We start from the raw sequence: 15,833 nt of genomic DNA, 5'->3' as shown, positions 1-15,833 counted from the left end.
CCAACCTCTTGGCATTTAAAAAAGGCTAAAATAAGGATCGCTGCTGTTCGAAATCGGCAATAAATTGTAGGTCCCGGTCTGATTAGCCCTCGGCTGGAGAAAATTACCGTGGTGCAAGAAAAACGATTAACCCTTACAACTGTCGTTGTAAAAATTCTGTGCGTAACTGGCGCCGTGGTGGCATTTTGACTCCAAAAAAAATTAATGCATTTCAAAAATCAGCAAAAGCAATTTTCATAAAAGCAATGGGTTTTTACAAGACTCCGTTCATCTAGCAATCAAATCATTATTTTTTTTTCAAATTTCTTTAACTATTTTCTCAAAAATGGTCTTTCACCAAAACACACATTTGGAAGAAATTGAGGGATACTTGTGTGTGGTGACTTTTGAAAATTTTTTAAATTATATATTAAATTCTTTGAACGCGAATTTCATGATCAAAAAATTAACAGATATGATTAAAACATACTCAGAAAATAAAATTTTGCAAATTAAAACAATATGTACCATAATTTCACAAGCATCAAAATCAGTCTTATTTGAAGCCGGAAACACGGTACTTGCAAGCAACACCACGGCATGTTGATCATACAGATATCACGTACAATTCACTAACAACACTATTCTCATACTCACCTCGGATATCCGATGTTTCACCTTTAATTTGAAACCGTTATCCAGAAATCTGATGCTCTTCCGATACGCCATTTCGATCTGAATACTCCGGCCGTCAGATAAAAGAAAAGACTTACGCAAATGGTGCGGTGGGATCATTTTGGCTTCACGGAAACTGATGAATAATATAGAGGGAAGAAGAAGTAGAATAGCATCATAAATTTGTCAAACACGTGTAAACAACTGAATTGAAAGGTATTGAAAATAAGATGGTCCAGATGCATTTCTTTCTCAAGGGGTGGCAAGATGCGTGTTGTCAAAATAACCCCACCAAGCTAATTAAGGGTTAAAATAATCATAAAATAGCATTTTATTTCTCCATGATTAAAAAGAAATTGAAATTATGCAGGTTTACAATTAATTACAATATTTACAGAAGTCAAATTAAATACAAAAGAGTGAGAAACAAAAAATGTATTTGCGTTATCACAGTAGAAACAGGTTAATCCTTATATGATGAGAAATACTGGGTGTAGTTCAATTTATTTGTATCTACACGACTCATTTAAATATAGTTTAACAAGAAAACGTGTGTTGCTAACTTTTTAGGAAAAAAAAATACTTGTGGGCACAAATGGGTTAAAGTGCTTTTGACCCTATGAGGATATCTTTCAAAAGATATATTTGCCATTAACTACTAAATGCTTTTCAAGATAACGCAAAAGAAGTTCCTTAATTTTCCACCAGATAGCGTTCTAATCTTTTCATAATTTGGCGCGTACTCGTAATGCTATACTACTACACTTCTTTCATAGTTCTATGTGGCACATTTCAAGAGTTATTCAAGATTATGTGATATATGTTTCTAGCTTTCTTTAATTTTCTCAAATATTTATCTTTTTGTTCCCGCGCATCCCAAAACGATTTTTGTAGATTGAAAATGATTATAAAATGCTGCGCATATGTCATTGTATGGATGAATATAGACCACAACGGAAAAAATGTCTTGGTTTGCTAAATTAGACATGCGCTACACGATGTTAACTACAAGAATGGCACCTGGGGGAAAATTTTTGAACTTCTTTACCTCGCCCTGTCATGGCAAATCAACGAGCTTTGAACAAAATTACAGTTTGAATTTCTAAAATGCTATCTGATGAGCTAATTATATAAAGCTCTGGTAACCCAAATTGTGTACACTGACTGCCAGAATCTCTCTTTATCGTTTAATATACCATCTACTCTAGTACTACTACTCGCAACCAGTCCTGCTTCGGAAGATTCTCCTCAAATATTACAGGGTGAATTTCTTACAGAGTATAAAATTTAGAGTTGAAAATTTTACCGATTTACATTTTCTGACTAAATCGCATAAATTTTTACTTAAATAAACTACTGGCCGAATTTCGTAAATATAGCTTTAGCTGTATCGGCTCGACGATGATGAATAAGTCAGTGAATCAGTCAGGATATCTTATTATATAAAAATACTAGCTGTAACCCGCGGCTTCGCTCGCGTGAACTTGGTCACCTGAAAATTGTTCTGAAATGATTTCTCCCATATAACATTTTCACCACGTTGGGGGTTAAACTTTCAGAAATCCCGTCGTCATAGTGATTCCCTGTATTATAAAATATTATACTCACTAAATTTCATATTTATAGCTCCTGCTGTTTGGACTCAACGATGATTAAGCCAGATACCTTTGAAACACCCCCCCCCCCACACACACACACAATGAGCCCTTAGAGATGTTGAATTTTGAAATATCCCTTTTTAGTGAGCTTCTACATTACAAACTAAAATTACTGACGAAATTTCATAATTACAGCTATAGTGGTTTCGGCTGAGCGTGATTTCGCTATATAAAACATTTGAACCCCCTTAGTGGTCGAAGAAATTATTATTTAGCCTTAAAAGAGGGGTGATCCTATCTGCGACGTCAAAATAAGAGAGGTTTCCACTGTACCTGAAGAACAGGAAGGGGGTTGCACTGGAACCTTTGGAAGCTTTTAAAAATGCCAATCAGTATAGCAAAAAACAGTGTAACGCCTTTGTCTGAATAGGAAAACATTCCAATATGCTTAAAAAGAATTCGATTAGTCAGAAATCTACTGAGGGAAATATACGTATATGTTTATTTGACCAGCCCCAGTTATATTCGAATCTTTCGAATCTCAGCGTTGATTTATCGTGCAGCAGGTCTACACCGTAAATACAGAAAATCCGTCGGTAGATGTATATGTAGTTACGTAATGGCTATGAGTTTGTCAGATGGCTATGATATTTGATATATATAAATAAAATATTTTTCCATCTCTGGCGTTAATCAATAAGAAAGTCATGAATAGTCCGGAAAAATAAAAAATAAAGGGCAATAGAAGAGAAAAGTTATTAAATAAGAGCCGTGGTGGCTTTATTAAACACAGAAGTCAAAAACTCCCAGAAACCACTATTTTATTACACGTAGGAGTTACTTAGTTTACAAAATTGATTGTTCTGAAACCCATAACAAAGATCTCAACTATCAGTGATTTGACAGGCTATTTTCAACCTTATCAATATTAACAATGACAAAGCATTTGTGTAAGTAGAAGTATATGTTTCGGTGAGTAAGAAGGTCACACTGTCCAACAATATCATGCAGTGCTATGATATCTGGTTGAGACGATAAGCTCAATTTTAAGATTGTGCTCATATATATCGCTGATAATTATCTGCCGTCACTTTTTTTTTTTAATCTTATACCTGTTTTATTGGTGGGAATAAATGACATCAAAATGTTTTATCTAAAATAACATAAGTTCCAAGTTCGTATTGATGGTTGAATCCTCTGTTGGATCTCTACCGTGAACCTTCGTCAGCATCAAATCGTAATTCAAAATGTTTGGAGTCACGTTTTCCATATTTGTGTTAACTGTCTGTCTTTACCTGCTGTAAGTAATCGATTTGAATAATTTAATTCATGCTGTTTCATTTATATGTATTTTATAATGAGTTTCTTCCAAGTTGTATCTTACAAAACGAAAAAAAAAAATAGTTCACTATATCGGTGTATCGCAATTCGACACTCGAACTATTCGAAACAGCTCATGCGGGAATTATGTCTTCAATAATGAGTGTTAATGTGTTATCGGATAGACACATTCAGACAAAACATTTTCCCGCAAATTGCCATTAGTTAGAGAAACGATTGATGTCGTATTGCGTAACACCCTCGTAATGGTTTAAAATTAATTATCAGCTATCGAATATGTTTTTTTAAATATTGCTGATGCTTTTCTCAACGATAATATTTTATTACTTTCGAAGATGGCGTGGAAAAAAGATGACAGTTTTCAAAGAACTTGGTATTCCTGGTCCAGAACCAAATATAATATTTGGAAATATGCTGGAAATCATAAAAAAGGTAAACTCATAGTGTATAGATTTTTTTATGTTCAACTTTGATTATCTTAACGGTTCTATTTGACTCAATTTTTAACGACACTGATTATCTAACGATTTTCTTGTTCTATACACTATATTACCAGAAGCCTGTGCTCTTTTTTTGGAGTTTAGACATTTCTCTCGAATTTCTAGAGAAATACTAGGCAAATCTTTCTGAAATTTCGGTTATGTGAACCCTATGCTTGTACTCACAACTCCCAATTGAAATTTAGCCACGAGTGCACGAGTCGGGGAACCAACGAAAACTTAAACAAGAAAACAAAAGGTTTTTAATCAACCCTGTGTACGTTAAAAAAAAAACGTAAATAATTTGTAACTTTTACAAAATATTGTACTAAATCTTTGAATATACTCGTGTGCATTATCATGTGAACAGCACGTATATTCCCGAACATATATATATATATGAATGGCTTCTTTAAAAATTTCAATCTCATCGTATGCACGGAGTTTTCAATTAGCTTTTATGCAGTTCACAGAAACTCTGGCACTATGTATGAGATATTACGTATAGAAATTTATAATTTGATAATTCTTAACTGAATGAGAAATGAGTAATTTTTAAAATAACTTTCAATTGCGTATGCTCAGGAAATATCTATTTAATTTTTTTATACACTGGTTGCTCCCCCCCCCCAGGTTTATATTGAAAATATCCAGTTGAATTTCGCGAAAATTCAGAAATGTATAAGTGATAATAGTAATTTTAATAACTGGTTGAGGTCCTCGGTTGATAAGGAATTGTCCACAAATTATTCCGATTATTTTATGCTACTTGATTTTTTCAAAAATAAGCCTACAGCTTTATGAAAATGTGCGAAGACATGTGTCTGAAGCTATATAAGAGAAATGCTTAAACATAGCACACGTGCATGATATCAGAATATAAGCAGAAACACAAAGAAATAATCAAGTGACAGAAAATAATCTAAGTACGAATTTCTGGAAAATCACTTATAGTATAGGTATATCTTTCTGAGTTTCCACGACGTTATGCTGGAATTTTTGTATATGCTGTATTATGTATCTCGCAACCACATTTATGAAAAAAATAAAAAATAGAAAATCATTTACTAAAAATTATCATACCTCATTGAATAATAAATTTCCACATTCTAAATTACTACACAGAGCCTCTCATATGTAGTTGAAATTTTCTGTAAATTTCAGAAAATTTCAAACTCCGCAAGTTCTAAGCGAAAAATAAGGGAGTAAAATTGGAATTTTTATACCTTCGTGAATATACGTGCTATTCTCCCAAAAAGTACACAAACGTATTGCACAAAATCAGTACAGTATTATGCGAAATTTACAAATCATCCACTTTTTTATTATGCAGGGTTGATCGAAAATCTTTTTCTTTCTTATTTAATTTTTTGTCGGTTCCCCCGATTCGTGCACTTGTCACTGAATTTTCACTGAAGATTGTGCGAGTACAAGCATAGGGCAAGCATCTGTTCACATAACCGAAATTTCAGAATGATTTGCTCAGTGCTTTTCTGGAAAAAAGAAACAGACGTTTGGAAACAGTCTATGTTGTACATTTGATATCTTGTATTATTTTGGAGAGTAAATATTGTTCAATTAGATCTGCGCAATCGCCTTATGCGTTGAATATATATCCGATTGATGATAATGATATGACGAACTTGCTTTCTAAAGGGAACATTTTTTTTCCCAAAACGTATTCGTCTGGAATACATTTGTTTTACATAAGTAAGAAATAGCCCAAGAAATAGCCCAGGTAGCATGTATGAATGGTAGAAGAATATTTAAATATTATATTTCTTGATCAACACTGAAGAGAGTTATCGTTATCCACGTTTTAATTTTGGAAATGCTCCGTTTTGAAAGAAAATGATTGGAAATGCCAGTTAATTAAAATTTGAGTTGGTCAAAGTCTAAAATTAGAAATTTCTTTGTGATTTGTTGATTCCAAAACGTTTTACCTAGCCCATGAAGGCATCTTTACTGACCTCTCGTCATTAACATAATAAACACTATCTTTCTACAGTGGAACCTCCCATAACGGCCACTCCCGTTAGCGAACACCTCCTCTGACTGACACAATTTTGAATTATATGGATGGGACTCAATCTATCTTACGGACACTTACATTAACGGACACTCCTCGTTAGCAGGTAAAATTTTCGGTTCCGTGGGTGTCCGTTATGGGGAGATGAAAAATACGAAAGTTTATGAAATGCGCAAAGTTCTCCCTTTTGATAGAAACGACTAACATTTACATGGTAATTTCTACCAAAGATATTCCCATCTGACCACTCCCGTTTGCATAATCTGACAGGGCTTATTCCAAAGATTCATAAACCATTAAAAAGTGCATTTTGGAAAAAAGTGTAAACGTTCCCTTGTGAAAATAAGCTCCTCGTATTATCATTTTATGAATAAATATTTGAGTAATAACGGCAGTGTGTAACTTTATGTCAATCATCACATAGTTGGTTCATTCCTATTTCAGGGCCCGATCAAATGTCATGGCGATTGGTTAAAAAAATACGGTAAAGTCGTTGGGTGAGTACAATTTACTTATTACACCCTTTTAATATCATTAGAAATTATTCTATCCCTAGTCTTTTTATTCTAAAGGTTGTCCACTATATGGTATAAGCAAAAAACGTTTCTACTCGCATTCATCTCAGGAGGACGATTTTAATATGAGATGATACCAATTATTCTTCTGTTTTTGTTTTTAGTAGAAAATCTATTCGTGAAGTAAGAATTATCATTTTTGAAAAAAAACAATCCAGATCTATAAAAACTAGATAACATTTTCCCTAACAGACTTTCCAAAAGTTTAATTTAACTTAAAGTTAAAATTTAACTATGTATTTATGCCTGTTGAACATTTTAGAAATGTAAAAGGACCTATAAGGTACCTGCTCCGATGTATTCGGTGATTAAGAATAGTAACATAATCTTATGGAGATAATGGAATGAATGTTGGCTATTCTTTCGTTTTCAGATGGTACTTTTTCTCTATACCTGTGATTCTTGTTAGTGACGCTGAAGTTCTGAAAAAAATCCAAATCACCGACTTTCAGAAATTCGCCAACAGACCTGTAAGTATTATACCGCAACATTTTTATGCATTTAAAAATATAATATTAAGTAGTTACTCACCACCACAAAATGGGAAGACAATACTTACTACTTATGTAGAGCTAAGTAATTCGCAGTCAGTGGAGATTACTATGTTCACATAAAAATAAGAGGAATAAAAGAACCTTCTTTTAGTTTTCTGTAGTTCCTTCGAAAGATCAGAAAGGAGGAGATTTTCTTCTAATGTTGATAAACATCAGGGACAAAAAATGGAAGGACATGAGAAAAATTTTGTCACCAACTTTCACCACTAGCAAAATGCGAGGGGTGAGTAATGCCTTATGTAGTTTCTTCATAGAGCGCAACTATTACAGTAAACCCTTTCGCAACAATTACAATGGAAATGTGTTTTCAGATGGCTCCTACAATGTACGACGCTATCGATATGCTGTTAGACAACATCGACGAAAAAGTCAGGAAAGGCGAATCATTCAACATTGCCAAATTCTATCAGGGTCTCACGATGGACGTGATCGGAAGAACAGGATTCGGTATAAAAGCCAACAGCCAAAAAGACAAAAACGACAGTTTCCTAAGAACCACTAGAACCATGATATCGGGTGGCCTCTCTTCTTACTTATTTATGATTTCTAGTAAGTTCATTTTGATTACAATATCGTAAGAGACGTAACTTCTAACAACATTCTTTGTCGAATATGCTCTTAATTGTGACAGAAAGAAGAATAATCACGCACAAAGAAGTTTTGATGGAAAAGCGTAGCTTGCGTTTGCAGCGATGTTCACCATAAGAATCTTTCTTTCTTTCAAACCGAGCACAACTCCAGTTTGTCGCCATGGGCAATTTACTTCCCATTAAGATGTGCCGGAAGTGTATGCACCTAACAGTCTGAGTTAATATCTAGAGTTGTGTGTGAATTTTTAGTAACGTCATCTATGTTTCAAATTTGCGAGTGAAGTGTAATTATTAAATATTTCTACTTGTATTGGTCTGTTGCTCTCCGTGGCGAGAGTTCTAAACGGGGCGATCGGCTCGCATTCACTGTGAGGCTGGGCAGCTACGGAACGGAACCGTGAAGTATTCACCAACGAATGCAGAATCAGTTTGGAAAGTGACGACAGCCGTGTTTGTGTCTGGTCAACCGAACGTCGGCCCTTCCCATACTGCAAATTGAATTTCAAACTGAAACAGGCCGGAAAAGTAGCAATACCCAATAAAGGTCAAACAAGTGGAAAGCTGACACATCACCGATTATGATACATGTTTGGGTCTGGAAACACTCATATGATCACGCAATTCTTTCTGCGTTAGCATTCGAAGGATACACCTGCCCACACCGCTTAAGTGATGATCTGCTGCTACTATTTAACCTTACATGCAACACGTGGACATTCCTCCTGGGGTATTTGTAAAGAAATGTTGCGTACCGGAACCATGGCTTCACGAACGGGCAAAAGTATAGATAGATAGATAGATAGAACCGCTCAAAACCTCGGACAAAGCACCTTACTTCCGTTACCTCAAAAGCGGCAGAGTTGTGTCGGAAAAAGCAAAGATTTATAGCGATGGACCCTTGTCCTGCGCTCGCAAGTATCGAATCAATATCGTCGTTCTCCATATGAAGACAGCCATCAACTCTATGCAACGTAAGCTATAAGCCATTTGACTTAAATGGATAGCTAACCTCAATGACTAGGGAGAAAAATTACACGTGCGCCCAGTACGCCACATAAGGGCCGGAGACCGCAGCCTGGGATTTCAAAAGAAGTGTGGGAAAAGTCTAGTGGGGTAAATATATAAAAAAAGGAAAAAGTTTGCATGTTGAAGTGGAAGAGATTTGAGAATGGCTAAATACACAACATATACACAATATATATACAGCACCTCCACTGTGACGGGAAACGAAGGAACGGGGGAAAGGAAAGCAACTGTTCATCTTCACCATCCCGCCTCTGAAAATAATATAATTTTTTGCACTGAAGGAGGGGGCGATGATGATGATTCCACCCTCACACGCATCCACCAATCCAGAACGCATATTCTGAGTGTATTATTATATAATACACTCAGAATATGCGTAATAATGTAACGGGTAGTTCCTATTCGTCGCCTATATAGTTCTAGTGGTCGCGGGCGTTGGTTCGAATCCCCGCACACAGGAGCAGTTGAATTTTCTGTCTTTCCAAAATATACCTTCGCATCGGCCAGCTGTTTTTGTAAAGCTGCTACCTTTGTAAAGTGGCAGATGCCTGAATTTTTTGCAAGAAGTGATGGTTGAGGAATCATCACAAATGACAGCATACGCCTCCAGTAGTGATCTGAACGACAGTGACCGCGTAGCGATATACTCAAGAATTCACAAAGCCAAAGGTGTAGTCTTACATGATGATAAAACCTGTTATCCTTATAACAGTTTAGAATCTGGGATTGCCCTTTTTATGTGATGTAGTGATCACTTTCTCACATCAGTCCGTTTACGTGCAAGCATTTGGCAACATATTTCGACTATGTGTGGTTGAGGGGTACCAGTAATATATACATCAGAAACTGATTTCTTCGTTAACATTTAGAAAATGAAGGTGGAAAGGGTGTGTGTGTGGAGCATGCTTCGCATTCTCCCTGAGGCACCCTTCCTGTGTATAAGCATGCAAATGTAAACCAACAAATGATGATGAGAGCGAAACACCAGTGTTTTTTTTGTTTTTTTTTTTGTTGGCAATGTGTGCGTAGCTGGATCTCTCCACAAAATTCAAATTTGCTTCTTCTTTTCCAGCTGCTTTTCCCAGTTTAATATCCAGGTCAATTTCGAGAATTCCTTTGATGTTGGTGAACGGAGGAAAAGATCCGAACCTTGAATTTTTTGACAACATAAGAAGTGTCATTAAAGCGAGGAAGCAACAAACAGGGGTAATAACTTGTTGATATATCTTTTTCCGATGTTGGGATGGTTTTTCCGAGTACTTTTCTCCTACCACAAAAACATATTCTTTTATATATATATATAGGGTTTGTATGGCCGTAGCTAGTCATTCCTGTGCCCTGTGCCAGAATTTGAATTTAGCCGCCCCTCCCTTCTGACCCATTTTTGAGCCCATTTAGGACCATTCTGGGCAGGAGCACTTGCCTGGTTACGGTCCTGCTCATATGCGTCAATCATATTGCAAGGGTTTGTATGGTTATTGAAATAAAAAATAAAAAAACTTTTTATTAGGTCACTTTGTCCAAAAAAACCCAATTAGATTGATTGATTGACGACCGCTCACGCCCAGAGCTGTTGTACAAGACAACTTCCTCTCTTCATCTCCTGGGAGGCTGGGCCGTGTCGGAGAGCATCTTCCATTTATTCAACAAATGAAACAATTATGAACACTCTATGGAAGCAATCCATCAGAAAACATTGAGCAAGATACAATAAGGATTAATATAAGAGCAATGAAAATGCCAATAATTTCGATAAAATGAAAATATACATACTGCCCATAAAAAAATGGACCTATGGTTGTCTTATCTAAGTGTTATAGCTTCTCGGTTTATCCCAATATGTTTGTCGCATTTGTCTAAAAACGTGTCAATCGTGTTAGAATTCATGATCCCTGGAGGTAAACTATTCCCTTTATCACAACCCAGACAAAAACTCCATGTGACACTCCACAGCCTAGAACCCTCACCAATCGATACTGGTGTTTCCTTGTCGAAGAAATTGATTGATTAATAATTTATGGTCTACCTTATCCATCCAGTTGAAAATTTAAACACTTCGATCACATACGCCAGAATAGTTACCACATAATTATCGAATAGTTACGAATGAGAAGTAATGTAATTAATTATTATACTTTTTCTTTAAAAAAAAAAGATACATTTAAAACCTACATTTGTATAGTGTAATCGGTTCCCGTTTTAACGAATTCCGTTGTAGCGAAAAAATATCGTTTTAACGAAAACTTTTCTAATCCCCCCAGATAAGTTCACATAGAAACAATGTAAAAATCTTGAATTACTTTATGGCGCGTTATAATTACGCTTTTATAATTTCGTTAATACGTAGCGATTCTACCGATCTCTTGGAGTTCGTTATAACGGAATTCTACTGTATTTAGTTTTTCATTGGGGATTAAAATAAGAATTTTTCTTATTTATTACTTCCAGCTGATATTATTGCCGAGTTATCCAATTGTTCATATTTCTGTAAATAAACATTGTATCACTTGTGAATTTTAGGTCAAAAGACAGGATCTCCTTCAGCTGATGATCGATTCGAAAATGACCGATGCAGAGTTAGCGGACGTCAAAGGTTCGAGTATCACGGCTGGTAGTGATACTTTCGAGAAGGATCAAGGCACTGAAAATGGTCAGTTCAACAAATAGTGACACCGGTAGTAAAATTATACGGGGGGGGGGGGGGCTGCTCCAAATTGTTTTTACAGAAGATATCTCTCTCTCTGCAACAGTTGACTTTAGAAACACATTTTTCGAATGGAGTACTGTTATTTAAAATCTCAAAACTTGTTTGAGGGGTCGTACCATAAAAAATAAGGAAAATAACTTATATACAGTCCACGGTGCTGAAATTTCCAATCATTGAAATGTAGATTCGCTCTGAAAAGTCATTTGGGGTCGTTCAAGTATCACGTAAGCAAATATTTTTAAGCCATTTTTGACCCCCTCCCCCCTCCTTGTCAGCAAAATTAAGCAAAACTCTGACCACCCCCCCCCCCGTCAGCAAAATTTCGTCATCAGCTCTGCCGCTCTGGATCCTAACACAATTAGGATTAAATATTAGAAATTTCGGAACACAAAATACCTCTACATGTTATTATAATCAATTTCTGTTAATTTCAATGTTATTTGACGGCTATGAACTCAAAATTTATCTTTAATAAATTCATTGCGACCCACCCTCTAAGCCGTATAATGATAAATCGCATAAAGGACATTGGCCCGCGTACCAAATATGGCTGTGGGCGTTATTTGATGTGGTCTGCACCTCAAACCAATTTTGTAAAAATGAACTAAGCGGCACATTTACAAGTAGGATGCCATTAAAAATATTTGATATTTTCTTAAAGGGTGGTTGATGACATTATCCAAACCCCCCCTCCTTGTGAACAAAAGTCGTCAAATCGGGAAACCCCCCCCCCCATCAATGATGACGTAATATTTCAATGGCCCCTTTCCAAAATTTTCCCTTTCGCAATTTTTATCGAGATATTGGATTCATAAAATATTTATGTTTTGGCAAGTTTTCATTGCCACAAAGAGAAATGCTGCAATTTTTAGGGACTGTATAGACAGGGTGTTTAAAAAAGGATCATCGGATTTAAACAAAATCATAACTATTCAGTTTTTAATCCGGTTTGATCGAATAATGTATAGGTACAAAGAGGGAAATCTCGAGTTTCACGCAGTTGCCGACGGGTAGCGCTAACGCTCTTCCTTCGGCCGCAACTCCAGTGTTCGTCAAGATAGGCTTTTCCCACAGTTGATTGCAAGAGGATTTGGTATTTCAAGACGTTATAAGACTTTAGAACCATATTTAATGATCTCGGCAACCTTTAAAGTTATTTCAATACAACCAAAGAATACAACAAATAGGATAGGTAGAAAAATAAAAACGCATACCCCCCAAGAGAGAGCCTCAAAATGCCACGAGGAAAAAAAAGCTGATGAATTTGATTCGAAACACAGAATGAACTTGTAAAGCGTTGGCTGAACATTATGGGTTGGTTAGTTATCACGTAATTACACAAGGCCAAGGAATAGGGAGAGTTATATCAATCTTCCCATTGCAAAGAGAAATAATACAAGAAACAAATAGTTAGGTATACTGTACACGTATCATGTATTTTTTTTTACGGGTTCTTATAGGTAGTTTAAGGTATATTATATAAGGTAATTATTAAGGTATTATAGGTTCTTACTGTTAAACACGAAGATGGAAGTGGGAATGCTTCTCTACTAAAAATATCGGCTCCTCTTACCTTCGAAAAAAACAAAACAAAAAAACACAAGGGTCAAGTTTCGTTACAAAAATGTATTTCACAAATATAAGTACCACACGCTGTTAACGACGTGACGCATGCCGCTCATTGCTGTGAATGGATACTGATATCCATTCACATATACATTCACCATGGATACTGATATCCATTCACGGCAATGCCTGTAAATATTGCTGGCATGTGCGCTTAGGTATTACTTGGAAAGCAACGAAACGAGTTTTATGAGTGGTGAAGTCAGAGCCATAAATTCAATACCACCAAGCATTTATGTATTTAGTTCAATAGACGAATCAGAACCAGGAACTGCCTCAATTCGATGGGTTTTTTTTTTTCAATTTTCGGCTGAGGTGGATATTTTTCCAAGAAAGAATGGGAAAAATATCCACTGGCCATGGGACAAGCTCACTGAGTCCATGCCCAAGACATGCCAGTCAGTTATACAATCCAATGGTTTTCTAATGAACAGTGACTCATTCTACTTTAATATAATGCCCCTGACATGAAGGATTTGATTATTTGTTTGTAGTCTTCTTTGTTTGTGTCAAATGACTTTTGACCTACCTTACAAGTGATTGATTTATTTTCTCATTTTACAAAGTGTAGGTAAGCAATTTTTTGGTCACAATGGTTTCTAATAAGATTCAATGTTTTCATTTGATAGAATAGATTTGACTGGAAAAATTCAAATACGAAATTCTCAGACAAATTTATTGTTGTCAAAAGACTTTTGATCGCTACTGTATATGTTGACACCACTATATTTTTTGTTTCTATAGACAAGTCTCCGAACTCTGAAAAAACTTATCGCCACATGGAGGATGAAGAAATCGTAGACAACGCCGCTTTGTTCTTAATTGCTGGGTAAGTTGATGAGAAATTTATGATCCACTTCTTAATAAGGGAATGCCTTCCAAATCAAATCTTACTCTAGAGTCTACGCAATGTTTTTATGTTTTGAATTTTTCCCCATAAAGTAATTTGTCTTAGCTATAGTTTTTTTGTAAATGAAATTTCATAGGTATGAAACAACGTCTACGACTTTGGCTTTCACGACTCATCTTCTAATGCATCACCAGGATGTTCAGGACAGACTTCGTGAAGAAATAAATGGCGTAAAACATGAGGTGAATGGATTCATATTTTACTCTTTAGGTCATATGTGCTCAACCCATGGCCAGCGGGATAAATGTGGCCAAAACCTCCTTTTGCTAAAAATTAACTCAACGGCCTATCATTAGATGTGCGTTAAGTGACCAGCAGCGGTGCAGGTCTACATCGCTTTAGTGGCCCAAGGCATGTTTTTGCATTACGTGAGGAATCAGTGCATATTCACAAATAACTCGGGTTACCAGCCACACATTTCCAGATCACTCAAACGCTCTTCCGGGACATTTCCAGATCACTGAAATGACTCGTGGTGCAGTTCCACACCATTTGGGTGACCCGTGGCTCATTTATAGATCCCTTTTAGTTACCCACGGCTCAGTTTCATATGACTCAAGTAGCCCATTTCCTGATGACTGAAGTGAAGCGTGTGTGGTGCCGTTCCATATCAATTAAGTAACTGCAGTCACATTTCCAAATCATTTAAGTAACCTGCGATGACATTGTTTCAGATGACTTTCAAGTGGCTCGCGACACGTTTCCAAAACACGCTAATGAATCAAGACAAAAAATACACACCAATGAAGGGGCTCGCGGTCTCTAAAACGTTGATTACACTCCGTTTATTCCTTAATAAATAGTAGTTGCATAAATATATAGAGGTACATAATTACATAATTTATAATACGAGGTTCTTCATAGAAGAGTTTGCGAGAGAAGTGAAAATTCCACCGCTGATTTTGGAATTTCCAATTAAATTTATTAAAAAATATCGGCGGTAAGACGGAAATTCATCTACGATTGTTGTTTCACCCAAAATAATAATTTGTTGAAATATTAAAATTACAACTTGGCTCCCAATGAAAATAAATAGTCAAATAGGAAAATTTATTATTATTATTACTGATAAAATCAATTTGCGTTTGAATTAGGATCCACCCAATCACCACAATCCTCATAATATTTCAACTCGGATCAAATTTATTCATTTCAAACACACAGGAAGAAAATTAGTGTTTTTGAAAAACGTATTCACCATCCACACGCTATGATGCCTGTACATATGATTGCAAATTTACATGATAATTAAGGAATAAGACAAAAAAAATAAAAATACGACATGGGCAGAAACATTAAAAAAAGACACATATGTAACATAAACAAGACAAAATTGCGAATGCCAAATAAAGAACATACTGATAGAAATGAACAGAGAAAAAAAATACACACACAACATGAAAAAAGACAAATGTCTCAATGTATGACTAGAAATGTAAAATAAACAAAACATTAGATAAAAAGTAGGCGGGGAAAACAATGAAACTCTCACATACACAACACAAGACAAACAAGAACATCTTTTAATTTAATTAAAAATATATACATGATCAAATTTGCAAAGTTACAGTGGATAAATAACATTGTTCCTCTTAAAGATCAAAATAAGATCAGTATGGTCCATTTCCTTCCTGCACCCCGTTTGGTAATACGTTTCTTATCTGTTAGAAAATTCAGGGTTTTTCTGTTATTGATTTCATTAATTATCCAATAATTGATTTCTATGAGCTATTTTTATTTATTA

At 35.6% G+C, this 15,833-nt stretch overlaps 1 protein-coding gene across 1 annotated transcript in view; it reads left to right on the top strand.

Annotated features, from left to right (window-relative positions):
* The window catches only part of LOC149078882 (uncharacterized), a 40,225-nt gene that overhangs the window by 19,792 nt on the left and 4,600 nt on the right, over window positions 1-15,833 (top strand). Inside the window, exons 16-25 of the mRNA XM_089240461.1 lie at window positions 3,497-3,552; window positions 3,929-4,025; window positions 6,546-6,598; window positions 7,050-7,146; window positions 7,322-7,453; window positions 7,542-7,779; window positions 9,919-10,052; window positions 11,367-11,496; window positions 13,924-14,008; window positions 14,166-14,271. Coding sequence (XP_089096587.1) covers window positions 3,497-3,552; window positions 3,929-4,025; window positions 6,546-6,598; window positions 7,050-7,146; window positions 7,322-7,453; window positions 7,542-7,779; window positions 9,919-10,052; window positions 11,367-11,496; window positions 13,924-14,008; window positions 14,166-14,271 — 1,128 coding nt within the window. The remainder of the gene's footprint in view (window positions 1-3,496; window positions 3,553-3,928; window positions 4,026-6,545; window positions 6,599-7,049; window positions 7,147-7,321; window positions 7,454-7,541; window positions 7,780-9,918; window positions 10,053-11,366; window positions 11,497-13,923; window positions 14,009-14,165; window positions 14,272-15,833) is intronic.

The sequence above is a fragment of the Pholcus phalangioides genome, unplaced genomic scaffold, assembly GCF_987345545.1.
Source record: "Pholcus phalangioides strain wild (caught in Gottingen) unplaced genomic scaffold, Ppha-v1.0 ptg000013l_1, whole genome shotgun sequence".
Lineage (NCBI taxonomy): Eukaryota > Metazoa > Arthropoda > Arachnida > Araneae > Pholcidae > Pholcus > Pholcus phalangioides.
The sequence above is the reverse complement of the archived record's forward strand: the minus strand, read 5'-3'. Positions and strand labels throughout refer to the sequence as shown.